Here is a 27,892-nt window from a genome sequence, read left to right as displayed (position 1 = left end):
GTGTAGTTCTCCAGCCACAAGATCAGCCTATATTCCTCTAGTTCTCAGGGATCCAGGGTGTGAGCAGTATGCTAGGCACACATTTGCAACTCCAAACCTGCATGCAGGAGGGACGGCAGGGAGCAAGAAACTAATTACAGACGTGATGGTGGCTTTTGCTGTGAGCAGGTGCTGTCAGGCTGGCAACACCTCCATAGGTCCAGATGGACCTCAAGGTGTCCCTTAAGGGCACATGCAATGGCAAGGGCTTACCAGCCCCGGTCCCAAGTAACTGCCTGACTTTGACAAAAGGGGAGCAGAAAGTGCACGCTTGTCTCTTCTTGCTCACTTTACTCCAGGAGGTTTGCTCCCAATAGCCTGGGCTAGAGAGTGAGAGGCTGGCACACAGGGCTTGCTCACAGCTGGGTCCCAGCCCACCAGCAAGTAGAATTAGCAGACCCTGCATGTGGAGGGACACCCTCACACACCAGCATGTCTCCCCCAAGCACCCACTATAAGGATTCACACCTGCACTTACACAGATCTCCCTTTGCGTGACTTCAGGTGTGATTTCCCTCATGCCATGTGGAAGCATTGGCATAGGTTTCCCAGAGAGGTGGATGGGTTAGGATGAATGGGCAGCCTGATCTACTTAGATGTCTCTGCTCACTGCAGGGGGGCTGGTCAACCTGTAAAAGTCCCTTTCAACCCCAACTGTTCTATGAATCTGTGTACATAGTGATAGCATGCACTGAGCTAGTCATGTCACACATAGATATGTGTAAACCTGAAACCCACACATCCATGTGTGGTGTTCTGGGTTACACTAAGCTCTCACCATTACACTGTCCCCTTTGTGTGAGCTCCTTGCCTCTGCAGGAGCTAGGCATTCATGCTGAGCAGCGCCCATGTCCTGGCAGCTGCTGCACAATGTACACAAGGCTGCAGTAGTGAATCAACAAACCCAGAGCACTCATGGCAAGGAAGGACAGCCCATCCCTCTGGAGCCGCTCAGGGCTACGTTGATCTGGTGCTGCTGCTCACTTTATGCCAGCTGCCTGAGAAAGGAGGGGATGGCTCTGCCCTAGAGGTGTTCAGTGGAGGGACAGGAGCAGGATAGGAATAGACCCTGGGCCCAGTGATGAGGGGCAAGGGGTCTCTGAGCCCCTGACTCTCCAGGCAGCTCTGCAAGGGGAAGAGCTGAGCTTACATTGCAGCAGAGTTCTGCCCACAGAGGTGTGAGGAGAGGCGGTGGAGGCAGGAGAAGCACTTCACGGGCAATCCCAGCAGCGTGCCTTTGCCGTGTGCCCTTCACGGCCAGGCGGGTCCCTGCGCAGGAGCGCTGGTGCCCGGCGCTCAGCTCATCAGCCTGGATCGCAGCTGGCATTTCTGTGCCGCTTGTCGCTTGCTCAGATGCAGCTCAAACTCTTCTCTCCTACAGAAAGCGTCAGGAAAACCCACAAGGCTGGGAGAAGGGCCACACTCCCCCTCCACCCTCCCCAGCACCAGTGCCATCCCTATCCCAGCTGTCATCAGGAGCTCCCTGTTACCGAGTCCACCCTCCCAACTGGGGCTCAGCCTGCAGGGGGAAATGGAGAGATTAATTTTGATTGATTTATGCCACTCTGGGTCTTAGTCTAGTCATGTGGCTTGTGGGGGTCCCGGATGTCAGCACAGATGGTGTGCCAGTGAGGATGCCGTGGTGTTACCTGGTCTGCATCCAGACCCATTATTCAGAGAGTGATGTGCTGCTGTATCCACCACGCACTGCAGAGCCACTCACCCTGCCATCACACAACTGGAGCGGGCTCCCAGCGGGAAAAATGAGCAAAGATAGATCCACTGCCAGCCACGGGCACTGGGTTGCTGCTGCCAACCAAAGTCTCCTGCAAGACTGGAGACAGGATGAAAGGAGACCTTGTCCTGCAGGGTCTGTTGTGGGAGAGTCTGGAAGGGGCTCTTTCTTGCCTGTCACTCTTGCAAGCCAGAGGTCCTGACAATAAGCTGCGGAGTCTTACCAGTCACAACTCCAGTCCTGCTGTGAATCAATTCCAAACAACTTCCTGCCTTTTCAGCTGGCTGTGGGATCCCTGTCCTAGAGCTATTGCCGTCAGATAGTCTGATCTTTGCAGGACACTCCATCTGAGCCTGCTGAAAAGGTCCCTGAGGCTATGCAGACACTGGGTTACTATTCCAGTCCTCGACCAAGAGCCCTTCATCTCCTTCTAGTCTTCACTCAGCCTCATTTCCCTTGTGCTTTGCGTTAGAGGTTGCCTGGGCTCAAACACCAGGAATGGGAAGCTAAATCTGAGCCTATGTAGACCTTCTTTTCACATGGTGAGGAATTATTTACACTCGGGTTGGGATTTGCTGCTCTACTAATTTTGTTGTCTCCTCGTTTGCCTGTTTGTCCCACATTTCAGGCAGTATTCTCATCCTCCCCCCTCCTTCCCTTGCTGCCCCCACATGCAGGCTCTTTTCCTCCCTCCATCTCCTCCTGTCTGGCCCGGTTAGGCAGGTGCTGGAAGAAGCAGAGCAAGAAAGAATCCACCAAGTGAAATATCACCAAGTTTTTCGGAGGAAGGGTAAAGAAATGCAAAACTAAATGACCTTTAAAACAAATAAGATGTCAGGTTCCCTCCCCCACCCAGGACTGGCTCCTCTGCTCTGTTATAACCTTTTCCTCCCTGTCCCAGCATTTATTTATAAGCACCATCAATAATTAAGAAGTTGCCTGCCTGCTTGCTTGCCTCGGCTGCTGCGTTGACAAGGATGTGCTGACGTTTCCTGGCTCAGCCTGGCTGCTTTGCTCACTTGGGCTTTTAATTTTCTTCCCCTGCCTTATTAGAAACACAGGAATCAGCCACCTGGAACAGACCAGAGGCCCAGAGAGCCGGGAGAGCTCCCTGCTGCAAGCTGGTTGCTCCAAGAGTGACCCAAGAGCTGCCAGCTTTCACGACCCTGCAGCATCAGCAGCAGAAGCTAGCATGTCTGGGGTGTCCTGCTAAGGGCACCACCGCTCCTTGCTGGAGTCAGGCTCCGGCAGACCTCCTTATCCGCAACTCAGGGCTGGCCAGCTCCTGCACTGGTAGTTCCTTGCTTAGAAAACAGCAAGTGAGGGTTCTGCAGCTGAGGTCCCTTGTCCCAGGCATGCAGCCAGGGAGATGAAGGGAGAGACCCACCAAGCAGTACAGTCAAAAAAGAACAGCCAAACAGGTTGAGTTGGCCCTAACAGGCAGAGCTGGAGGCCTTACAGTAGAGGGGTACAGCTGGGCTTAGAAATCAGGGATGGAAGGCTTTACGCTGGCCTGGAGGAAGCACTGCAGGTCATAACCCGGGGACAGGCCAGCCACAGAGGCAACAGCCAGGCTTGGCATGTCAGAAATCCTTGGGAACACTCCAGGTCATTCCTCATGGGATCAAAGACACTCTGCAGGCATCAGGCAAACCCTGTCCTTTGAACAAATACTCAGGCATGTGAGTTTGAGGCAGCTCAGCTCAGCAGCTGCAAGCAGAAGCTGCAGTGTACCAGGGCTGAGCCCAGTTCCCTTTGTCACCATGGTTCTGATGCAGCGATGGGGCATAAGAGGGAAGCCTGAATGCTCTCCCTGAGCTGGCTCTCCCTCAACTGGTTCTCCCTGAGCTGGCCTGTGATGCTGCTGGACACTGTAGGGCCAAGCGGAGAAGCAGCAGCAGAGTCACAGCCACAGGCATTTGGGAGCACTCACGCAGCTCCCCAGCACACAGCACAATGACTTGAGCTCCGCTGGCACGTGGAGGGGGCCAGGCTTTGCTGGGGTCCCTGCACCCTGCTGCAGGGCTGAGGAGTGCCCAGGAGCAGGGCACAGCGGTGGCACGGAGCGGATCTGTCACTGAGCACTTCTTTGGAGGAGCGGTGATGGCAGCTGGCAGCTCCCTAGCCCTGATGGTGCCAGGCTTCACTGGGGTGGGAAGAGGGCACCAAAGGACAGTGTCAACTCTGCAGCCCTTGGAGTGCAAGCCCCCAGGCTGTCCTGTCAGTATCTGACTCCTACCACAGTGACTGCCCCAACTGTTCTTGATGCAATGGGGTGCACAGGACTCCCCTTCTGCCCCCCAACTTGTCCTACACCGGACCCTGCAAGTGCTTATGCAAGCTGTGTGGATTTGCTGCTGGGGGACACCAAGGATCTGAGAGATGGAAAAGGTGCCTTTTCCCTAGGGACCTTCCCATCCCACACTGCCCAATTGTCCCAGGGCTGCTGGATCAGGCTTGGAGGAACATCCCCAAGCCTTCAGTGGAAGGGGTGGCCCCCTGCCGCGGTATCAAATGTTCCTCTGCAAAAAGGGTAACAAGGCCAAGCTGGCCTTGAAGGTAAATAAGGCAAGCAGGGACAATGCTCTTATTTAAAATATAACAAAGCCCCTGGACCTCTGAGCTACTTTCTGGTGGCCACATGATGAGGGAAAGATGCTGTGCTGCCTGCCCTGGGCTTTTCAAAATCTCCCTGTGTACTGCCTGTGCTGTAGGGCCATAACCCCCTCTGCATCTCTCTGGAGCATTTACCCTTGTCACATGCACCTCGGGTTTATCAAACCCCAGCACAACAGAGAGAAGTGGAAACTGGGGCAGGGAGGGGAGTGACACAAAATCACGAGCTAAAATGCAAGGTATGACCACTCTGGGAAACGGGGGGAAATGAAGAGGAAAGGGAAAAAAAAACCCACACACAAAAAAACAAATGCAGTATCTCCATGGTAGTGCAGGAAAACAGCCTCCAACTAAGTCTCATCCCCAGCCTGGGAAAGGAGAAGCTTCACGCCTGCTCTGAGTGTCACAAAGGCTGCAATAAGCCCAGACAGGAATAGAAGACACTAACTAGATGTTTTACCTCCTCCAAGGGAAAATGCAGCCTCCTCTCCTCTCCTCTCCTCTCCGAACCTCTTCTCCCTCTCTGAACCTCTCCTCTCCAAACCTGTCCTCTCCGAACCTCTCCTCTCCAAACCTCTCCGAACCTCTCCTCTCCAAACCTCTCCTCTCCTCTCCGAACCTCTCCTCTCCGAACATCTCCTCTCCTCTCCTCCCTCTCCGAACCTCTCCTCTCTGAACCTCTCCTCTCCTCCCTCTCCGAACCTCTCCTCTCTGAACCTCTCCGAACCTCTCCGAACCTCTCCTCTCCGAACCTCTCCTCTCCGAACCTCTCCTCTCCGAACCTCTCCTCTCTGAACCTCTCTCTCCAAACCTCTCCTCTCCGAACCTCTCCTCTCCGAACATCTCCTCTCCTCTCCTCCCTCTCCGAACCTCTCCTCTCCGAACCTCTCCTCTCCGAACATCTCCTCTCCTCTCCTCCCTCTCCGAACCTCTCCTCTCTGAACCTCTCCTCTCCTCCCTCTCCGAACCTCTCCTCTCCAAACCTCTCCTCTCCGAACCTCTCTCTCCTCTCCGAACCTCTCCAAACCTCTCCTCTCCTCCCTCCCCTCCCCTCCCTGAACCGAACCTCTCCGAACCAAACCGAACCTACCCTACCCTCTCCTCTCCAAACCTCTCCGAACCTCTCCCTCTTCCTCCCCTCTCCCTCTCCTGCACCCTCACTGAGGACATGACAGCACCCCAATGCACAGGAACAGAGGTGCAGAGAAGGGCTAGCAAAAGCATCCAGTGACCAGCATTTCTGTATTAATTGCCTCCTGCATGACCTGACCTGCAGCTTGCTTTGTTTCTGTGCATGTTTCCTCCTGGATTCTACTAAGGCTGATGTCTTCCCCATCCCCTCCAAGGAGATGAATGGCGGTGATCTGGCAGTGAGGGGGTGCATGCTCCACAGACAGAGCTGTGGGGATTGTTGTGACATAGTAGTGACAGTGGAGACTCTGGAGCTCAGGCAGTGCTAATAAAGTACCAAGAAAAGCCATCAGAAAGTGTCAGAGTCCCTTCTGGAAAGGAGGGAGTGCCCAAGGGGCCACCTGGTTTTGAGCCAAAAGCAGCAAGTACTGCACTAACAGCCATCTGCAGCAGAAAAGCTAGGAATATCTCCCCGAGTCTCTTTTGCTGCCCAAACACAGCCCCATGTTTCCAGGAGCTTCTGCTGCTCACAGCCTCTGAGATGCTTTTTGGCAAGACAGTTGCTCTCCTTTTCCACTCCTCCTTATTTCTGTAAAGGGGGACTGGGAGCATGACCAGCCCAAGAGAAGCTTGCTTAACCTTTAGACCTGTGCTTTGCAGTCAGGAAGCTACCTACTGGTTGTGAGCAACCTCAGCCAAACAAGAAGACTGGGGGAAGGGAATGTGGAGGAAGCATTGGCTGTGATCACATCCTAGGCATTGCTTCTTAATTATAGCATCACCTCTGGGAGACACTCTCCTCTATGTGGAAGAGAGCTTCAGAGCAGCTCCTCTCTTCCCTAGGACCCCTAGTTCTTCCAGTGCCTTCCACATCAATCCCACCACCACCACGGAGGCTAAAGACCAAGGAAAGTGGAGCAAACACAGCAGGCTGAAATCTCACAGTGCTGGTTCTCCATCTCTTTTCTGCAGATCAAAGAGTGGAGAGAAAGGGAGGGGAGCCTGGCACAGCTCCTGCCTGAGCCTAGTGTGCCATATGGCATTTGGATGGAACATGAAGGGCTGAGTGGGAGGCAGCAGAGGGACCTGAGTCTTCTGTCCTAATGTTGGAGGGATCTTGGAGGCAGGAACAGAGAGCCGGTAGGTCGCCTGCAAACAGGAGCCAGTAAGTCCCTGAGCACAGATTCTGCCCACAGGAAGGTTCTCATGATTCAGGTAAGAAAACATGATGGGGGGTGGGTAGAGGGCGAACAAAACCACAAACCACCAAAAAACAACTGACCTTCCTGAGGAGCTTCAGCTTGGCAGGATGGGGCAGGGTGTGTGCCCTTTTCCTCCCACTCTTCTACAGGCAGCAAAGGTCACTAAAGGAAAGGGGTTCTAGCTATGAACAGTGCTACCAGCTGCTTTGCTGAACCAAGCACATATCAATCCAAGTTTTAGGGGGGCAGTAAGGATGTGTTAGCAAAGTGTGGCCTTACCAAGTATTTTGGGCAAACACCAGGGTGGAGGATGGACTGCCCTAAATCCAGAGTGTAAGATGTACAAGGAAGATTTAACAGACATCCACTTTTGCTTCCATCTTCTCAGGATGAAGAAAGCCTCTCACACTATTTTGCATCTCCACTAAAGTAACTTGGATGGATGAAACCTTCCTACTTCAGATTTGAGGCCAGAGGTGGAGTGGCATAAGAAGGAAAAAAACCATCTGCCTTGGGCATGTCATATCCTGACTAAGCCCAGAGCAGCTGGGCTGTGTCCCATGTGAGATGAAGGACAAGTCTAGGCAACAGCAGCAGAGGAGGGATGCCCCTTTTCACAGACCTCAGTGCAATACATAATGGAAGGGATGCCAATCACAGCAACAGGTCATATCGCCTGGTTGTTTCTTCCCCTGTCTTGTATCTTTAATTCATCTGAAAGAGAGAGCACCTAACCTGCCCACACTCCCAGGCTTTGGTGGGATGCTTTTTCTCACCACCTCACAGGTGTTCTGTGTGGGCCATTGAAAAGGCCAAGGCCAGAGGACCTCTTGCAGCCCGTCATCTGGCAGGCTCTGCCTCTGCCCCTGTGCCCAGCACAGGCCTTCCCCACAGGATGTCCCACTGTGAGCCCTGCCCCCTGCAGAGCCATGCAGTCAGCAGATGGGCCTGTCTCTCCCTGCCAGCGCAGGCAAGGGGGCTGGAGGTAGGAGGTGGAACCAAATCCAGCCTAATTAAGGGTAATTATAATTCATCCCAGGAAGCAGTAGGAGACAAAACCCACGTTCTCCCAGTCTATTAATAGCTGTCAGCAGCTGCACGGTTCCTGCCAGGACCCAGGGAGAACAGAAAGCTTTGGGAGGAGCAGCAGCAGAGAGCATCCTGCTCCCCTGTCCTTCAGCACCGGCTGTGCAGGGGGCTTTTTCCTCCTTCCAGGATACTGTTTCTTTTGCTGTTTCCCCCAAGACTCCAGGAAATGCCAACTGCTTTTAAGCACTGTTTTTCAGCAAAGAGCTGCTGGGAGCCAGCCAGAGGAGGCCCTGGAGACAGGGCTTTGGAGCCAGTCTCTCTGCTGCAACATCCTCAATTTGCTGAGTCCCCCCAGTTTTGGCAACTTTCTGTGCTCCTCACTGAAAAAGTAGAAGCCATCCATGCAAGAGGACTCCCCCAGTGCCAAGGACAAACCTCGCTGGCTCCTGTCCTAGTGAACCCATTTGGTGTCAGGCAGCCATCAAGTACCAATTGCCTTGTCTCAAACCTGATCTTCATCTCTGTGTGTGGTGCTTCCCTGCTTCCCCCCAGCGAGGTGAACCACATCTGCCAGATGGGTGCTGCAGAGCTGATGGCATCAGCTACAAATGCTGCCCCACACAGCATAAAAGATTCAAATAAAATGATATCCTGAACTGGTATGGTGACCTCTGCCTGTCACAGCATGATGTGAGGACAAAGGGGCACTAGCAGATCTGACACATGTACAGAGGAAGCCTTTTTTGTTCTCTCTTCTTCTACCTCCAGCCGCCAATGTGAATAGTATACCGCATGCCATGGTCAAAAGCCCCTTGTTCTGTCACTAGCCAGCACTGAAAAGGGCCCAGCCCCATCCTCAAGACCTGTTAGATATTTATATTCATTTAGAAGATCCCCTCTCAGTCTTCCCTTTTCCAGGCTCTCAGCCTCTCCTTGTAAGAGGCACTCCAGTCCCCTGATCATCCTCACAGTCCGCCGTTGGACTCTCCCCAGTAACTCCCTGTCTGTTTTGAACTGGGAAATCCAGAACTGGACACAATAATCCAGGGGCAGACACATGAGGACAGAGTTGAGGGGGGAGGAGAACTTCACTTGACTTGCTGGCCACACTCCTCTTAATACACCCCAGGATACCACTGGCTTACCTTCCTGGCCATGAGGGCACATTGCTGGCTCATGGTGTACTTGCTGTCCACAAGGACTCCCAGGCCCTCCTCTGCACAGTGGTTTTCAGCAGGTCAAACCCTAACCTGTGCTGGTGCATGGGGTTATTCCTTCCCAGGTGCAGGACTCCACACTTGGCATTGTTGAACTTTGTGAGGTTCACCTCTGCCCAACTCTCCAGCCTGTGCAGATCTCACTGAATGGCAGCACAGCTTTCCAGTGTGTCAGCCACTCCTCCCAGTTTTGTACCACCAGCAAACTCGCTGATGCTACACTGTGTTCCTTCATCCAGGTCACTGGTGAACATGTTGGACTGGACTGGTACTGGCCCCTGGGGAACACCACTAGCCACAGGCCTCCGAGTAGACTGCACACCATTGATCACAACACTCTGAGCTCTGTCATTCAGCCAGTTCTCAATCCACCTCACTGTTGTCTCCTCTAACTCACACTTCCTAAGCTTATCTAGGAGCATGTTGTGGGGGACAGTGCCAAAAGCCTTGCTGAAGTCAAGGTAGACAACATCCACTGCTCTCTCCTCATCTACCCAGCTGTTCACACCATCATGGAAGGCTGTCAGACTGTTCAACCATGACTTCCCCTTCAGGAATCCATGCTGATGATTCCTAATAACCTTTTCCTCCCCAGAGCTGCTGTGCAAGTGTTCACTTGGGTCTCCTTCTCTCAGCTGCTCACCTTGAAGTGAAGGATGTCTAGATTAAGAAGGGCTGCGTCCAGTATCTTCTTTGAGAGGAGCAAGGCTCCACTTCTTGCTGGATCTTGTTGTTGAGTGAAACCAGGACATCCACAGAGAAGGGAGAGAGCAGAGGTTTGATTCAAAAGAGTGAGCTCCTCAGGCCAGCTATGGACAGGCAGCTTGGTCTTTTAACTGCTGCAGGTCCCAGCAGTGCAGAGGCTGCATACAGGCCACTGGTCTCTCTGCCTGGAAAATCTTCAGTAAGGGCAGCCTGCTGTCCTATGAAAGACCATTTGGGGTTGGAGCAGAGGTTTGGAGCTCTCTGACAAAGGCTGAGCTTCTAGTACTATAGAAATCATAGAATGGTTGGGTCAGAAGAGACCTCCAAAGGTCATCTCGTCCAACCCCCCTGCAGTGAGCAGGGACATCCTCCATTAGATCAGGTTGCCCAGAGCCCTGTCAAACCTGACCTTGAAAATCTCCAAGGATGAGGCCTCAACTACCTCCCTGGGCAACCTGTCTCAGTGTTCCACTACCCTCATGGTAAAGAACTTTCTCTTAATGCCCAACCTGAATCTACTCTTCTGTAATTTAAAACCATTGCCCCTTGTCCTATCACCACAAGCCTTTGTAAGCAGTCCCTCTCCAGCCTTCTTGTAGGCCTCCTTCAGGTACTGGAAGGCTGCTATGAGGTCTCCCTGGAGTCTTCTCTTCTCCAGGCTGAACAACCCCAGCTCTGTCAGCCTGTCCTCATAGGAGAGGTGTTCCAGCCCCTTGATCATTTTCATGGCCCTCCTCTGGACCTGCTCCATCAAGTCCATGTCCTTCTTGTGTTGAGGGCATCACAACCGAATGCAGTACTCCAGGTGAGCTCTTACCAGAGCAGAGTAAAGTGGAAGAATCACCTCTCTCAATTGGATGGCCATGCTGCTTTTGATGCAGTCCAGATTGTGACTGGCATTCTGGGCTGCAAGTGCACACTTTTAGCTCATGTCCAGCTTCTCATCAACCAGAGCTCCCAAGTCCTTTTCCACAGGGCAGCTTTCTATCACCTCATCCCCCATCCTGTATTGATAATGAGGATTGTTCTGGCCCAGGTATAGGACCCTCCTCTTGGTCTTGTTGAACCTCATGAAGCTCACCCAGGCCCACCCCTTTAGCTTGTCCTACCCAGTTTTAAGACGTAGGCAGATAAAGCAAGGATTTTTCCTTCTCTTCCCTTCCCAGGATAATATGGTACTGCCTTCATTCCCATATGGCTCATCTTAGTTATGGGCCTCTCAGTTTAGGAAAGATGTTGAGTCGGTGGAATGTGTCCAGAGAAGGGCAACAAAGCTGGGGAGGGGTTTGGAGCACAGCCCTATGAGGAGAGGCTGAGGGAGCTGGGGTTGCTTAGCCTGGAGAAGAGGAGGCTCAGGGGAGACCTTCTTGCTCTCTACAACTACGTGAAGGGAGGTTGTAGCCAGATGGGGGTTGGTCTCTTCTCCCAGGCAACCAGCACCAGAACAAGAGGACACAGTCTCAAGCTGCACCAGGGGAGGTTTAGGCTGGATGTTAGGAAGAAGTTCTTCATAGAAAGAGTGATTGGCCATTGGAATGTGCTGCCCAGGGAGGTGGTGGAGTCACCATCACTGGAGGTGTTTAGGAAGAAACTGGATGGGGTGCTTGGTGCCATGGTTTAGTTGATTAGATGGTGTTGGGTGATAGGTTGGACTCGATGATTTCAAGGTCTTTTCCAACCTGGTTAATTCTATTCTATTCTATTCCAGCAAGTCCTTACAAATACCCTCAAACAGACAAAGAAATCAGAGTGGAAGAAGCCAGGTAAGGGTAACGTGTTTGTAGTTCATCATGCCTGGAATGCTAAAAAAGGTTCTCACCCTACATCTGTAGTTCTGTCTCCAGAATGCCCCCAGATCTTTGTACTACAAGCAGAAGATGGTCGGGGAATAGGGTTCTGCCATGCAAGGCACTGTGAGACCTGGCTCCTCTCATCATTTATTTGTTGTGATATGAAGTTCAACTTCTGTTGCACTGTCCTCAAACTCAAGGCAAAGAGAGTGGAGCTGATAATGCATACCACCATCACAGGGACTGTCTGGGGGAAATTTGAGACCTGGCAGACAGAGGGATACAGAGGGCAGCTGTGATTTGCTAGTAGAATGATGACCAGGAAGCAGTGCCTTCCCTCATCTCCTTCTTTAGGTTTGAATGGGGGGACTGGGAATGGGTATGGGTTTTTGACGCTTCAGAGGCAGCTACTCCACGGCATTTGAGGAGCAACTTCCACTGGACACCCCAATGGAAACACATGCTAATGTCTAGATGCCTAGAAATAAATGCTAAGGTAGATAAAGAGTTAACACAGATATTTTTCAGCTACCAGTACTTGTTTTCAGCATATGATTGCATCCAGGTCAACAACTGACTGGAATACTTGGACAATATTGTCTCTGGGAATCAATGACTCTGGGCAGACGCAGCTGGAGCCCATTGGACCATGAAGCCTTCAAAACATGACATTTGCATTACATTAGCCATGAGGTAGGCTAAAGACTTCAATGTTGATGGCTTGTGGAAGGCTCAGCTCAGAAACTGAGCACCATTGTGGAAGCAGCTCAGGGGTGTTGTCTCTGTGGGTCTGATGTGGTTATCTCCTTTGTTACTCAGCAGTGAAACTGTCTGCATGTGTGGAAATCAGTGCAAAAGAAAAAAATACTGCTCTCATTTCTGCTTTTCAAGATCTCAAAAGCCCTGGAGATGAGTTCCCACAAATAACGTGGTCATTGTGAGGGACAGTGTTTGTGAAAGGCATTGGAAGGCTTATGACACCCCCCGCTGTGTTAAACACCAGCTTGACTCCGAGGAGGTGTCGCTGTCTTCTCAGGGGCTGAGTGACAGAATCAGGCCACACCTAGAAAAGAAGCACATTGCTGCCAAAGTCTAACTCCCCATCTTTCAAACTCACAAAGGAGGCCTCAAAATTCTCATCCTTTTTTAAATCCTTTTTTAATTTATTGGCTTCTTGCTGAGCCTTTTGGGTAATCTTGGATCATGTTTGCAACATCTTCTTTGTGACCAGGAGGTGTATTTTATTTGAAAGTCAGCCTAGTTTCCTTAAAATGTCAGCTATCATGGGACTTGCAGGACCTATCATGAGAGCTGGCACTAGTATTATGATGCTCCCACAGGGCACAGGCTGACTATATTTATGTACCCACTGCTGAGCACATCAGCATCTTGAAGGCATGAAAGCAAGCCACGCTTCAGTCTGAAAGTATGCTTGGCAAATACCAAAATACTTAGATATGAGAGATGGGAAAGAGGAGATGTGTGTTTTCATCCCTGTAGAATGGAAGAAGAGCAGACTGAGGAGGAGAGAGAAGGGCATGCAGCAGATGGGCCAAGATCTTGCCGTTGATGAGGTTGTCAGATTTGTCCTCCTTCCCTTTGGACCTCCCTGTGACCCATCACTCAGGGGTAACAGACTCAAGATATGGGGCCTTGAAGACTCATGCACCAGTTTCAGGCACCTACACAGTATCTTTAGCAGGGAAGTTGTGAATACTGATGAGCTTGAAAACAAAAATGTGCAACAAAACCCTGAGCACAGCAGCACAATCACCATTCAAATACTGGTACCTAACCATTCATGGAGCACTGCTTGCCCTGCTCCTGCCATGCCACAGCAGCTGCCACTGCAGGAGTGTGCAGGACCTCTGCAAATGTCCCCACTAGCACCCCTGGAGCAGCTCCCTGGGCCAGCACGGGATGCTGTGGCTCATTGTGGTGAGCTTGCTCCTCCGTGCCAGAAAAGCGAGATCCCACCTCTGTCCAGCGTGGCAGGCCTTCAGCGCTGGGTTTCAGCAGAGTGGGGTGGGGTGACAGGGGAGCACGAACACAAATGCCAGCCCTCTGCCTTCCCGCTGCTTCTGCCCCCGCTGCGGCTGAAGCAGCAGCAGCAGCCCCTTCCCCGCCCACAGCCACCGCCCCTTCCCCTTCCCCGCCCACAGCCACCGCCCCTTCCCCGCCCACAGCCACCGCCCCTTCCCCTTCCCCGCCCACGGCCTCCGCCCCTCCTCGGCAACCGCCGCGTCCCCAGCAACCGGCGGTGGAAAGTTTGAGAGGGCCGGGGGAGACAGTGGCAGGTGGCCGGGCTGTTTGCACCCTCCTGCCCCGCAGCCACGGGCCGGGACCGCCGGCAGAGCCAGCAGGCGAAACGCACAGGGCCAAGGAGCGAGCAGAGAGCCGCTGTGTCTCACGGCCAGGGCTGTCGGTATCCCCTCCTGGTGACCTCGCCTGGCAGCAGTGGACACCTCTAACCCCAGCAGCTGGCAGGTCTGATTCTCAATCAAGCGGCCGGGCTAATGAGTTTTCTTCCCTCTTGGGAGCTCTGGAGCAGAGCTTTGCTGGCAGGAGGGAGTCAGTCATCAGTAAATTTGCAGATGACACCAAGCTGGGGGCAGGTGTTGAGCTGTTAGGGGGTAGGAGAGCTCTGCAGAGGGACCTTGACAGGCTGGACAGATGGGCAGAGTCCAAGGGCATGAGATTTAACACATCCAAGTGCTGGGTTCTACACATTGGCCACAACAACCCCATGCAGTGCTACAGGCTGGGGTCAGAGTGGCTGGAGAGCAGCCAGGCAGAAAGGGACCTGGGGGTACTGACTGACAGTAGGCTGAACACAAGCCAGCAGTGTGCCCAGGTGGCCAAGAAGGCAAATGGCATCCTGACCTGGATCAGGAATAGTGTGGCCAGCAGGAGCAGGGAAGTCATTGTGCCCCTGTGCTCAGCACCGGTTAGGCCACACCTTGAGTCCAGTTCTGGGCTCCTCCATTTAAGAAGGACATTGAGACTCTTGAATGTGTCCAGAGAAGGGCAACGAGGCTGGTGAGAGGCCTCAAGCACAAGCCCTGTGAGGAGAGGCTGAGGAATCTGAGGTTGTTTAGCCTGGAGAAGAGGAGGCTCAGAGGAGACCTTATTGCTGCCTACAACTACCTGAAGGGAGGTTGTAGCCAGGAGGGGGTTGGTCTCTTCTCCCAGGCAACCAGCACCAGAACAAGAGGACACAGTCTCAAGCTGTGCCAGGGGAAGTTTAGGCTTGAGATGAGGAGAAAGTTCTTCACAGAGAGAATTGTTAACCATTGGAATGTGCTGCCCAGGGAGGTGGTGGAGTCACCGTCCCTGGAAGTGTTCAAGAGGGGATTGGATGTGGCACTTGGTGCCATGGTTTAGTCATGAGGTCTGTGGTGATAGGTTAGACTTGATGATCTCTGAGGTCTTTTCCAACCTTATTGATTCTGTGATTCTACGATAGGGTCACACCATCAGCATTTCAGGGAGCTGGGCTAAAGAGTATGGCAGGGGACAGAGGGCATTTAGCAGAAGCCAGATGTTTTCCTCACCTTTGGGGGACGAGAGGCTTCTCTTCCAAGTCTTCACTAGGAGCTGACAGGACAGAGCCAGCCGAGTGCAGTGTCCAGGGCTGCAGTGGTAAATGCCCAGGTCCTAAAGTGCGTTTGCGTTTCTGCCATCCCCTTGGGCAGCAGTCCTTACCCTGGCATGCTGACAGGTACCCAGGACTGCAGTACTGGCCCCAGTGATAACATTAACCTTATTCCCAAATGGCTGGCTGGCCTCATTCTGCCTAATGTCCTGTTACAGACAAATCCCATTATATCTAAAGTGAAACAGATTGCTCACTTGGCACACTTTTCGTTTAAACACATTTAATGCCCCATGCAGAGATTCAGCCCCTTGATGTGTCTGCACTACGCTGCCCTAATGCACACTTGGCATCTGCCGTTCCAAGTGCACATCCCTGCAGGTGACAGTGGGACCAGCAGTGTCCAGAGAAGGGTAACAAGGAAGATGAGAGATCTTGAGCACAAGTCCTACGAGGACAGGCTGAGGGAGCTGGGATTGTTTTAGCCTGGAGAAGAGGAGGCTCAGGGGAGACCTTATTGCTCTCTACAACTACCTGAAGGGTAGTTGTGGCCAGGAGGGGGTTGGTCTCTTCTCCCAGGCAACCAGCACCAGAACAAGAGGACACAGTCTCAAGCTGTGCCAGGGGAAGTTTAGGCTTGAGGTGAGGAGAAAGTTCTTCACAGAGAGAGTTGTTGACCATTGGAATGTGCTGCCCAGGGAGGTGGTGGAGTCACCATCCCTGGAGGTGTTCAGGAGGGGATTGGACGTGGCACTTGGTGCCATGGTTTAGTAGTCATGAGGTCTATGGTGACATGTTGGACTTGATGATCTTTGAGGTCTTTTCCAACCTTGGTGATTCTGTGTTAGCCAGTACTTGGCATCACTTGCCAGTGTCCCCACTAGCCTGCCTGGACCAGAGGTAGCAGCCCAAAGGCCAGGACACCTGCAGAACAGCTAGCATTTTCAGGGTGATGCCGCAGTGTCATGAGAGCCTCCTCAGGTAGACAGAGCTTCAGTGCAAATGCAATCTTGGCTGAGGCTTAGGCATCTTCAATAACAATTTCTCCTACATTTACAAGCTCTCCAGTAAACACAGTCTTTACAGTTGCTCCATTTCTGGGATCACTATACTGCTGGCAGGAGGCATCAGACAAAGGTCACTGGTTTCCACACAACTCTTTTTTTTGTCTCTCTGGGATTTAGTGTGAATCTGGAATCTTTCATTTCCAGATCAAAACAGGGTCAGCTGAAGAAAGTTTGTTAGATGTGCTAGGTAGCAGCCTTAGTTGACTGAATGAGTGGACTTCTATCAGCTTCTAAGAATTAGAATTAGAATTAGAATTAGAATTAGAATTAGAATTAGAATTAGAATTAGAATTAGAATTAGAATTAGAATTAGAATTAGAATTAGAATTAGAATTAGAATTAGAATTAACCAGGTTTGGAAAGACCTTTGAGATCACCGAGTCCAGCCTATCATCCAACACCATCTAATCAACTAAACCAAGGCACCAAGCACCCCATCCAGTCTCTTCCTAAACACCTCCAGTGACGGTGACTCCACCACCACCCTGGGCAGCACATTCCAATGGGCAATCACTCTTTCTGTGAAGAACTTCTTCCTAAGTTGACTGACTGAGTGGACTTCTATCAGCTTCTATAAGGGAAAGGAAGTTTGAGTATGATTGACCTTTCAGCCTCATCTGGGTGTTAAATGGCACAAACTGGGAGTTTACTACATTCCCCTTTTCATTGTGTATTATTTAATAACAGGGGTAGGTGGCTGATGTGTGTGCAGTGTGGGTGGGAGGAGTGTGCATTAATGCTGTTGATTTGGCTTTTTGGTAAAGAATTATGGCACATCTGTGGTGTCTCAGTACACACTTAGCAAGCTCAGCTATGGAACTGGCTTGGCACATTAGCTCTGGCTGGGTGAGCCTCCTGCAGCCAAGGTGGAAGGGATGCAGCAGTGAAAGAAGCCCTTGCCCTGGTGGTGGGCTGTGATGAGGGTGGTGGGAATGGATGCACTGTGAGGAGTGACTCAGTGTCAGACTCAGCCTCCCCCTAGCACGCTAGGCATGGGGTTGATTCAGATGCCTTGTGGGCTGGCTCTCACATGCCGTCAGCCTTGCTCTTGCTGGCTACACACCAGTGCTGAGTGGAGATGTTAGAGTCAGATGAGACTACTTTTTGTGGAGCTCAGGTCAAGAGAAAGCTCCTCAGCACCCTGGACACAGACAGCTCAAGCTGTATGCTTCTCCTATGGGGCTGTGTTGGGGCTGGCCCATGGCTATGTAGTGCACACGATCTGACCTCCTAGTGGTAGTGTGCTTTGCTCACCAAGCTTCACCCAATGTATGGAGGGGCTACACTGCTTCTAGAGTTGGATTTGAGCTCTGCCTGGAGGCAGCTGTTTCTCTCATTTGGCCTCTGGGAGCCCCTTTGGAGGGTCTGCATGCACCATGGGTTCTGTACCCTCTGAAAATGAATCTGCCACCAGTAAAGCACAAATCAGATAATTTGCTGGAATGCAGCCATTAAACAGTCCTAGGCCACTGATGCTGCACTGGTTTTCCCCAACAGCTGGCTTTTAACAATTGCTTCCAAAAGGTCAGGAAAGCCATCAGAAGCTCCAATTAGCTGTGAGTGGCCTGGAGGATAGAGTGACACAGATGCTTTTTGAATAGGAGGAAGGACTGAGCAAGGAGAAAACATTTCCTCTAGTTGCTTCTTCTCTGTTAATGTCACCTATCTGCCATCTAGCTATGCATTGCCCTTCTGCTGAAGTGCATCATGCACCAAGAACTGAGTTTTGGCTAGGTCAGTGTGCTGTGGAAAATCAGACCTCCTTTCATCCCCCTCAATATTGGTCATAACAGTACCTTCCTTTGGGGGCACAGAGCTTGACAGAGAAAGGACTTCTAGCCCTCCCACCTGCCTATCACCCATTCCTTCTCCTTCCACAATCACCTATTTTCAGATAAGGCTCCTTTTTTCTACAGCCTTTGCATTTTCCATCCATACACCAGTGCCTTCCAGAAAACCCAGCTTCCTTGCCCTTAGCACTCTTTGTTGTCCTGCTCTGCACCCCTGCTATCTCTGCCCATTCCTGACTCTCATTCTGAAATGGTTACTCTCTTCTCAGACCTACTTCAAGTGCATTTGAAGACCCCTTTGCTGTGCTGCAGTACAGCACAAATCATTGTTCATTAACTGCCCTCCTCTAGTTCTTTGCATATCACACATCTCCTCTCTCCCCCCTTTGACAGCTCCTTTGTAGGGCCTTCCTCCTGTCTTTTGGAGGGGGAAGGAGCAGAGGGAGGATCACCAGTAAAGACACCTACAAAGCTTTCAGGGAGAGACAGGCCCAGGTTGACTGAGGCAGCAAAAACTGGGAGGGCAGAGGAGAAGGGAGCCGCCTTGTGCAGGGAAAGGACCAAAGACATTTCATCTGGGAACCACTGTCTGGCTCAGGCCCTTCACAAGGGAGGAGCCATTTGGGATCCAAGTACTGTTGAGCTGAGAGATGTTTTGGCACAAGATATTACATAGCATTTATCTTCTGTGCAGGATGTTACCACAGGATCCTTTTCACTCTGTTATAGTGCAAGGCCATATTTACCTTGATGCATCCTCTTGGTCTTGCAGGAAGTTGTCCTGACTTCCAACATTGCCATCCATCCATCTGCCTCATGTTTCCTTTAGGTGGCCTCCAATCTCTTAACTGCCCAGCCCTGCACTGCATCCCTGTTATGTCCAGTTAGCCACAGTAAGGTTCAGCATGGGTCTGTATTCCCAGAATCTCACCAAGCCTGGGCACTGGTGGAACCTGTTACTCAAGGGGCAGACTCCTTCTTAGCGTCTTCTCTGCCTCTTTCAGAATGGCAGAACTGTTAAGAGAACCATTAGGGCTTCCAGACAATAACCATGCATGTGGAATCTTGACAGCTGAGTGCACTGGTCCTTAGGTTGGGGTAGTGTTGCAGCCACTGTTCTGAGGGCAGCTTCTGGACACGCGCAGCGTGCACGATTCCTTAGCTGACCAATTCCTTAGCATGCTGCCTAGAACAAAACAGTAACATTCCATGTGTGCCAAGAACAACATCCTCACATTGGCATCCTGTGACTGGAACAAGATGCAGAAGCCACTTCCTTAACATGGTGGCACCTTTTGTTGGGAAAAGATTTTAGCTTATATATGTGGTTGGGTTTTACTGGTAAAGGGGTTGAAAAAGAGTATAAAAGACAGCCACTCTGAGCAACAGTCACTCTCTCAGCTTAGGGACTTAGGTAGGAATAGCTTTGTTTAGGGCTGCTAGGGACTTCTGCTTCTGTTAGTTTGCTACTTCATCTGGCAAGTGTAGGGATACTGAGAGGGATATGCTTGGGTCTTCTGTTAGCTGCTTCATCTGTTAAGGGCTTCTGAGAGTTCTGCTGGAAGTGGGAGTCTGAGTCTGTAATGCTAGGGGTTCTACAACACAGCAATAAAAGACTTCTGGGGAGAACTTCTGAGAGTCTCTGTTCTCTGCATTTCTGGAACCTCATTGCTATATGGCAGTGGGGTTTGTGCCTTCACTCATCACCCAATAGCCCCAGAATCAGGGGGAAAGAAAAACAGCAGGGTAGGAAACAGAGCGTAAGAAACTTTGGTCTGGGAAAGCTCCACAAAGCTAACAGGACTGCCTTCTGCTCCAGGGTAGTTCTTGTAGCTCATATCTGCTTAGACTTGGTGTGGTCTGAGTCATCTCATCAGTTAATGGATGTTTGGAAGGAGTTCAGCTGGAGAGTAATTGAAAAAAACAGATAAAATCCTGGGATACACTTACAGTGTATCCATCTTTAAAGCATCCGTCTTTGAAGAGTCATAAGAACAGCCATGCTGGATCAAACCAGGGGACAGTCTGGCCCAGTATCCCATATCTGACAGTGACTAGGAGCAGATGCCTGGAGAAGAGTAGGAAACCAATGCAAGTATGTGTTGTTTCTTTCCTCCAGCACTCACCCCGTCTCCAGCTGTGTTCAGCTCAACCTGAGCCAGATGAGGGTTTTGTGCATTAAATTATCCTCATGAGATTTTTCTTCCATGGACTGGTCCTGGAACCTGCACAGATTCTCAGCATCCACAACAACCCATGGGAAGGAATTCCCCAGTTGCACTGCAGACTGTGTGAAGAACCATTGTTTTCCTTTGCTATAAACCCAGGTTCTTTCAGCTTCATCTATTTCTTGTACTGGAAAAGATGGTAAACAATCAATTCCTGTCCACCCTCTTCAACAGCCCTCAGAATTAACACCATATTATTATCTGCTTATTACCTGTGGTGCCTAGAGACCTCTTTGTACAGGGCAGTGTATAAAGATAATGCTGATTAGTGTTGTTTTGCTGCAGTGTATCCAGTCCAAGCAGAAGAGGCAGGCAAAGAGCAGGGACCAAGTGCATTACAGGAGAGCAGTGTGTGCAGGCCATTCTTGTCACTGGCCTCTTCCTAGCGTTGTCTTTTTCTTTTGCAGGCCACCCAGCTGGAAATTGGGGTGATAGCTCTAAAGCAGCTTTCCTCTTGCTTCATCTGAAGGAGAAGTGAATCCTGAGCAGGATGCAGCAGCCAGTGGCTGGTGACAGGAGCACAGCCATTCCCTCCTTGTACCCATCCCAGGCCAGCCTCACTCCCGGCTCGCACTGCACCCCCCGCATCAGTGAGGACCCCGAGTGGTCCCTTGCCACCGTGCCCCACCTCACTGAGCTCTGCCTCCAGCACATCGCTGACAATTTTGAAAGTAAGCAGAAGCATGCTTCCCCTGGGACACGTGGAGAGAGCACCAGTCTTGGGGAGCAGAGAGTCAACAAGGCAGACAGATGCATCTGAAAGGCAGAGTGTGGTACCCAGTCCTGCCAAAGGAACAGATGGGGAGAAAAATCCCCTCAGGCAGCCAGTTAAATGAACTGTTTAGTTGCTAAGTATGTACTTGTAGACTTTAGGGATGGCTGTAGTCCTCTGGGCTGCTATGCTGGACATGATTGTGCCCTAACCTTGTCCTTGTTTCTTCTTTCCATGTTCTACTGGACTCACTTACCTCCACAATGGCCTCTGCAGTTACTGCTGCTTTCTCTTGATTCATGCACGTTGTGGTAGCACATGAGGATGGAGCTCCATTGTGCAGTGTACTGTACAAAGAGATGGAGAATTGTTCCCTACTTGGAGGAGCTTCCACCTCAGAATAAGCATTGTACTCACAATCTCAAGCCTTCTCTATGGCTTTTGGTGGTGATGTGACAAGCTACAGCCTCAGGCAGAGAATGTGCTTTTGAAGTGGGTGGACTGATGAAACAGCAAAACAGAAAAAGCATGTTTCATCTGGGAACTGGGTGAAAGGAAGGGCCTACCTGTCCTTTTGGCTGGCTCAGTGAAGTAGCAGGAATGACCAAAGGAAAATGTAAGGGTATATTCACATTGAGACTCTAAGACAGTATGGAGGAGCTCAGTGCTGCCTTATACCAGGAGTTGATGGTATTTGGGGGTCTGAGCTGGAACACTCTTGCAGTCCTGTCAGCCTTGTCAGCTAGCCTGATGCCAATGGATCAGACTAGCTAGATTGGATTTACATTGTGTGCATGTAAAAGCAGTGGGCCCGTTGTCTTGGGCACCCTGATGCCATTACCTGAGCTGTGCAGATGCATCTTGCCCACTGCTATGGCTAGCCCAGTTCTGCCCATACATGCCTCACCTCTGCTTGTGTAGTGGGACTTTGCAGAGAAGGTCATTGCACTGCCAGCTGCAGAATACTGGATAAAAGATTCCAGGAAGAGGCTGTGGTAAAACTCTGGGTGTCTTGAGGAAGGCAATGCCACAGAGACAGAGGAAACATAAAGGTAACCTGACTTTCTGCCTTGAAATCTGATTTCCCACATGCAGCCAGGCCTCTCCACTGATGATTTCTGTTACTCCACACTATTAGTTACTTGTCAACAACCACTCATGGTGTGAGTGTGCACACCTTTTCTCTGGCATTTCTTACCACAAAGAACTTCCACCAGAGAGAAGCCAGCTGAGACTTGGGGTGAACACCAAGGAAGAGCCTAAGAGAAGAAAGCTCCTGGGAAAAGAGAACTTTAATTTTTAAAAGGTGGATCTAAAGGCTAAAAGTGTGTCTCAGTGTCCAAGAGTGTGTCTCAGTGGAAAGGAACTGGAATCATTTCAGGGTAAGACAGCACCTGAGTAAAAATAAAAAGGCACAAAGGCTTGCACAGAGAGCACACAGACAGTTGTCTTCAAATATGATCCCTCAATATGCTTAGAATCCAAAGGAAGAAAGTTCAGCAAATGGCAAACCAAACTCTCCCATCACTGTCAGGCTAAATTAGCTCTCTTGGGAGAAGAAGTCCTGCTCTGAATATAAATTGCATTCAAACTACATTTAAGCTGGGAGCTGAGATTCTGATGCTGTTCACAAATATTATGGGAATAAACCCCATTATCAATTTTACTGTAGAAGTTAGGAATCCTACACAGACATTTAGGAGATGAACCCTACACTTTTTTGTTGTTGTTAGCTTAGCTCCCTGCACCAGCTGCTGGCAACTGAGAAGAAAATCAGTATCAGCAGAGGGGAGGGCATGGACACACAGCTGGAGGTCCAAGTAGAATCATAGTGCAAGCCACAGCTCCTACAGCCCAGATCAACCTAGAATCATAGAATCAATAAGGTTGGAAGAGACCTCAAAGATCATCAAGTCCAACCTGTCACCCAAGACCTCATGACTACTAAACCACTACTAAACCTCTCCTTCTCTTCATTCCCTACAGAGAACCCTATTTTGGACTGTCTTCTGCCTGAGCACCAAAAGAAGGTGCTGGATAGGCTCTCCACTAGCCTTCCACTTGCTGTCACTGCCAACCTAGTAAGTGATGAGGACTACTGGAAGAGGTGCTGCACTGAGCGCTGGCAAGTGTGTGACGTCGCCAGCTATGGAGATAGCTGGAAACGGATGTTCTTCGAACGTCACCTGGAGAACATCCTGAAACGTTTCATCCCTAACACCACAGATCCCAACCAAGTCCTAGAGCTCATCCCTCTCTGCAAAGACTATGTGCGAAAACTGGAGGTTGACCAGTTCCTGCCACCAGTGCAGGTGGACCAAAAGGAGGAGAGGGATGACCCCTCTGATACCGAGAGTGATTTGGGATTCAATGAGGTCTCCGTGCATCACTATGACCTGGGAGGCCTCGTTACTGCTCTCTCTCATCTTGAAGAGCTTCATCTTACTTACGGCGTGAAGGACTGTGGCATGAACTTTGAGTGGAAGCTCTTTAACTTTACCCACCAGGACTGCTGCAACCTAGCTGCTGCTGTGAAGATGTGCCACAACATGAAAGTAATGTATCCCAAACTGAACCTTCCTTCCTCAGTTAGATCTTTGAATTGTCCAGGGGTAGAATGACCGGGACCAGTTTTACTTGCCAGCAGCACCCTTCCTTTTGCAAGCTGGCAGTCTGGCAGATGTTAACTTGATGGCCTAGTGCTGAGTATCTTGTTCTGTATGTGTCCTTGTTAGAATGGGTTGTTAGAGTGCCAATGAGAAAAACACTTCCTCCCACTGAACATGTTCCCTGTGGCACAAGAGAAAGCAGCACCCCTGTTTGAACCCCTCACATAGTTCTGGGAGGGAGGAGAGGAGAAGCCCAGCAAGAGTATTTAATAAGGTTATGCTACATAAACAGACATAAACAGAACTATTAGTGATAGGACTAGGGGGAATGGAATGAAGCTGGAGGTGGGGAGATTCAGGCTAGATGTGAGGAGGAGGTTCTTCACCATGAGAGTGGTGAGACCCTGGAATGGGTTGTCCAGGGAGGTGGTCGAGGCCCCGTCCCTGGGGGTGTTTAAGAGCAGGCTGGATGAGGCTCTGTCCAGCCTGATCTAGTGTGGGGTGTCCCTGCCCATGGCAGGGGTGTTGGAACTAGATGATCCATGTGGTCCCTTCCAACCCTGAATGAAACTATGAAACTATGAAACATCAACATGTCCCAGAGGACATGGGGCTCTCATGGGGCTATTAAAGGTGCCCTGGCCACACAGGACATTGCCCTTCACAGAGAGCACTCTGGTTACTATCAGTACATGTGCTTATTCAGCGTTTGACTGTGATCTGGGGTGAGTTCTGCTGTTACTCTCTGCAGACATTTATGCAGCTTTTTCTCATTTTAATTTAGCCCCCTGTGTCAGAGATCCTGTGGAGTCAGAGGAGAGGAGCAGGCATTTGCAGGAGGTGAACAGGCATGGGATATTGGTGGCATGCCCTGCTTGCTGGAAGTGTCTGCCCACTATAAAACTAGTTTAGCCTAGCTAAAGGAGGCTGAAGTGAAGGGAGATAAATCCTGTCTGGTAGATCACAGGCTTAACTTGCTTGAGGTCTTGCACAAAGCTCAGTCCAAAGCACCTATGTTATACTGTGATACTGTGTGATACTGGCTGTTTTAGTGCTCCTGTCCTTTATCCCCACAGGTTTTCAAGCTGACACAAAGCAAAGTTGATGATGACAAGACCAAGCTGCTGGTCCGTAACTTGCTGGATCACCCCTGCTTGGTTGAGCTGAACTTGTCGCATAATCTCATCAGGGACAAGGGGGCACAAGCTGTTGGCAAACTGATCAACCGCAGCAGATTAGAGACCCTCGATCTGTGTAACAACCAAATCCATCACCTGGGGGCTCAGGCTCTTGCTCGAGCCTTGGCTGAGAATTCCACCCTCACCTCCCTGAATCTGCGCCTCAACTATGTGGAGGACAAAGGTGGGCAGGCGATAGGCTGTGCCCTGCTGACCAACACCACTCTGAAGTCCATCCATCTGGGAAGTAATAACCTGTCAGAGCCAACTGCTATACTTTTCTCCCAGGTCCTGGTTCAGAACACCACCCTGATAAGTATCAACTTCTCATGCAACCACCTGGGGCTGGTAAGAGAATCTCCTTCTCTCTGCAGTTTGTGAGCCTGCGTGATGGCATTGCAAAGCAGATGCTGAACCTGCTCTGCCTCAAAGCTGCAGAGGCAAACACATCTCTCACTTTCCAATCTTGCTGCAGTAACAATCAGTTGCAAGCAAGGAAAAGACTCTAGCAGTCTCTCCTCCTCAGCAGGGAGGAGAAGGATGTCTTCTTTGCACTCACATGCATTTATCTCATTTGTTACATCTAGCTCATTTCACAGGGCTAAATCTGGCTTCCAGGATTTAGGCAGAGAGGGGTTTTCCCCCCAGGAAATCGAAAACCAGGGAGTATGTCTGGGAAAAAAATCACAGCCACTTCACACTTGTGGGAGTAGGTAATAATGGCAGGCAGAATGAGGCAAGGGGCGTATGCATATCCTCCATGCCCTTGGCTCTGCTGTCTCTCACCTAGCAGCACACAGATTGTGTCGCCCTTCCCAGACTCCCTGCCGTCCATCACACACTCAGGGGAGGCTGCTAGAAAATTGGCTTGGTTGTTGAACTGCTTTAACCCACCCTGCAGCTCTGGAGGGGTGTGGTAGGTCAAAAAGGGTCACATCTGGGTGCACATAAGTGGCTCCTAAGCCACAGGCTTGCATTTTCTAGGCAGATACGCCCATAGATCTTAATACATCCCTAAGAGCTGCAGAGTGCAACGTGCCCACAACCCAGACTGCTTCTCTTCTGCTGATTAAAAAGAGCTTTAGAAATCTGAAACTAGGCAGCCAAATACAATCATGCTGGCTTTTAAACTTTTTGCACTACCTCCATTTTTCTCACTGCCACAATAAAGAGACAGCAAGACCAGCTGTCTCTGCTGGCAGCAATATTGGCATCAGTGCTTTTGACAACCATTTTAAAAGGCTTTGATGGAAAAAAACCTTCTTTTTTTGAGTTTCTAGAGATGCATCAAATTCAGGCTGGACATCAGTTGTGTGAGATGTTCCCCCAGGAAAGCCAACACAGCCTGGGAGATGGCATCGAGGCAGAAGACTGCCAGCACTGGGGCTCTTTCCACTGCTGAGACAAGGCACAGAGCACTAATCACACTGCCATTTGTCCCCATCCAGCAGTGATCTGGGGACCAGGGGGCAGGGGAGAACAGAGACTCCTCTCAGGTTATCATCTCTAGACATGCTATTAACCAGCCTGATCTTGAGGACTCCTGACATGGTACCCAGAGGGAGTCATTAGCATGTGTCACATCATTGAGTGCTGCATAAGCTTATACTCCCTCCCTGTGTACTTCTGTGAGCAACATTTTGGTTTTAGGTGAAAGACCTTGTTCCTTTTGGCACCATCTCATAGGCTTCCAGTCACCAGCAGCAGAAGTTGCCCTGGGAAGGAGGGAAAGGGAGCCGTACACTTCACTTTGGCCACTGGAACAGGCTGCCCAGGGAGGTGGTGGAGTCACCTTCACTGGAGGTGCTTAGGAAGAGACTGGACAGGGTGCTTGGTGCCATGGTTTAGTTGATTAGATAGTGTTGGATGATAGGTTGGACTCAATGATTTCAAAGGTCTTTTCCAACATGGTATGGTCTATTCTATTCTATTCTATTCTATTCTATTCTATTCTATTCTATTCTATTCTATTCTATTCTATTCTATTCTATTCTATTCTATTCCATTCCATTCCATTCCATTCCATTCCATTCCATTCCATTCCATTCCATTCCATCCTATCCCAATTCTATTCCATTCCAATTATATTCCATTCAAATTCTATTCCATTCCATTCCATTCCATTCTATCCTATCCTACCCTTTCCTATCCGATCCTATCCTATCCTATCCTATCCTATCCTATCCTATCCTATCCTATCCTATCCTATCCTATCCTATCCTATCCTATCCTATCCTATCCTATCCCTATTCCATTCCATTCCATTCCATTCCTTCTTTTAACTCCTTCTCCTCACCCATTTGCAGGATGGTGGGAAGCAGCTGCTTGAAGGGCTGGCGGATAACAAGGTCTTGACTGAGTTTGACCTCCGCATGACAGAGGTGGGCCAGGAGACAGAGTACCTCATTCACCAAATTGTGTGGGCCAACCGGGAAGCAGCAAGGCTGAGATCTCTGCAGCCTCCTACCACCAAACCCCTCTGAAGAAAATACTTCCAAGAGCAAAGAGCTTTGAACCATCTGGATGGTCTATTTCAGACCTAACCTTCAGGGTTAGGCAGCTCCTTTAGACTTATTGCTGAGAAGGACACGTCTAGAGCGAATGTTGGTTCTAGTTCCTCAGCAGCATTTTCTGGCTGTTGCCCTGCTCAAGGATTTATTTGTTTTTATAGCAAAAAAATCTGTCTGGAATCTCAGATATGGGTGGTGAAAAGTTTAAACAAAAATAAATAAAATTCAGTGAATGGCCTCTCTGCCATGGTTCCCTGCTTTGGGTCACTGTGCCTTTGATCAATGCCAGCCTTCTCTGCAAACAGGCAAATTCTTTAAAGCCAGATGCTTACCTTAATTAGTAGTTCTTGCTTACCTTAATTAGTAGGCTGAACATGAGCCACTAGTGTGCCCAGGCAGCCAAGAAGGCCAATGGCATCCTGGCCTGCATCAGGAACAGTGTGGCCAGCAGGAGATGGGAAGTCCTTCTGCCCCTGTACTCAGCACTGATTAGGCCACACCTTGAGTCCTGTGTCCAGTTCTGGGCCCCTCAGTTTAGGAAAGATGTTGAGTTGCTGGAAGGTGTCCAGAGAAGGGCAACAAAGCTGGGGAGGGGTTTGGAGCACAAGCCCTGTGAGGAGAGGCTGAGGGAACTGGGGTTGCTTAGTCTGGAGAAGAGGAGGCTGAGGGGAGACCTTATTGCTGTGTACAACTACCTGAAGGGAGGTTGTAGCCAGATGGGGGTTGGTCTCTTCTCCCA

At 50.5% G+C, this 27,892-nt stretch overlaps 2 protein-coding genes across 6 annotated transcripts in view; both read left to right on the top strand.

Annotated features, from left to right (window-relative positions):
* The window catches only part of AARS2 (alanyl-tRNA synthetase 2, mitochondrial), a 35,326-nt gene extending 26,918 nt beyond the window's left edge, over positions 1 to 8,408 (top strand). Inside the window, exons 22-23 of one of the 3 annotated variants that reach the window (XR_010989609.1) lie at positions 6,494 to 6,736; positions 7,112 to 8,408. Coding sequence is in view for 2 of the 3 variants with exons in the window: in XM_068157354.1 (XP_068013455.1) it covers positions 6,494 to 6,625 (132 nt within the window). In the remaining variant the exon portion in view is untranslated. Of the gene's footprint in view, positions 1 to 6,493 lie in introns of all 3 variants that reach the window. The other 2 variants (XM_068157354.1, XM_068157339.1) reach the window with 2 other exon arrangements.
* Positions 8,409 to 8,495: 87 nt separating this feature from the next.
* TCTE1 (t-complex-associated-testis-expressed 1) lies at positions 8,496 to 27,497 on the top strand. 3 transcript variants are annotated; one of them, XM_068157404.1, is made up of 6 exons: positions 8,496 to 11,437; positions 12,030 to 12,157; positions 20,552 to 20,815; positions 22,843 to 23,411; positions 24,542 to 24,991; positions 26,950 to 27,497. In XM_068157404.1, exons 3-6 carry the CDS (start codon positions 20,635 to 20,637, stop codon positions 27,124 to 27,126), a joined length of 1,377 nt encoding a protein of 458 aa, XP_068013505.1. In that variant the 5' UTR covers positions 8,496 to 11,437; positions 12,030 to 12,157; positions 20,552 to 20,634; the 3' UTR covers positions 27,127 to 27,497. The 3 variants fall into 3 exon arrangements, with proteins under 3 accessions (XP_068013505.1, XP_068013524.1, XP_068013514.1); XM_068157423.1 differs by lacking the exons at positions 8,496 to 11,437; positions 12,030 to 12,157 and adding an exon at positions 13,933 to 13,951; XM_068157413.1 differs by lacking the exons at positions 8,496 to 11,437; positions 12,030 to 12,157 and adding an exon at positions 20,245 to 20,283.
* Positions 27,498 to 27,892: the final 395 nt, after the last annotated feature.

The sequence above is a fragment of the Melanerpes formicivorus genome, unplaced genomic scaffold, assembly GCF_026170545.1.
Source record: "Melanerpes formicivorus ecotype bairdi unplaced genomic scaffold, bMelFor1.0.p_v2 SCAF_2, whole genome shotgun sequence".
NCBI classification, from domain to species: Eukaryota; Metazoa; Chordata; class Aves; order Piciformes; family Picidae; genus Melanerpes; species Melanerpes formicivorus.
Note: the sequence above shows the minus strand (reverse complement) of the source record. Positions and strands in the feature narration are given on the sequence as shown.

Bases quoted from the DNA above. Each gene is read 5' to 3' on its own strand.
- TCTE1 (XM_068157404.1), top strand. From the start codon at position 20,635: ATGCAGCAGCCAGTGGCTGGTGACAGGAGCACAGCCATTCCCTCCTTG. The intron at 20,816-22,842 runs GTAAGCAGAAGC...CATTCCCTACAG, and splicing joins CATCGCTGACAATTTTGAAA to AGAACCCTATTTTGGACTGT. The intron at 23,412-24,541 runs GTAATGTATCCC...TTATCCCCACAG, and splicing joins AGATGTGCCACAACATGAAA to GTTTTCAAGCTGACACAAAG.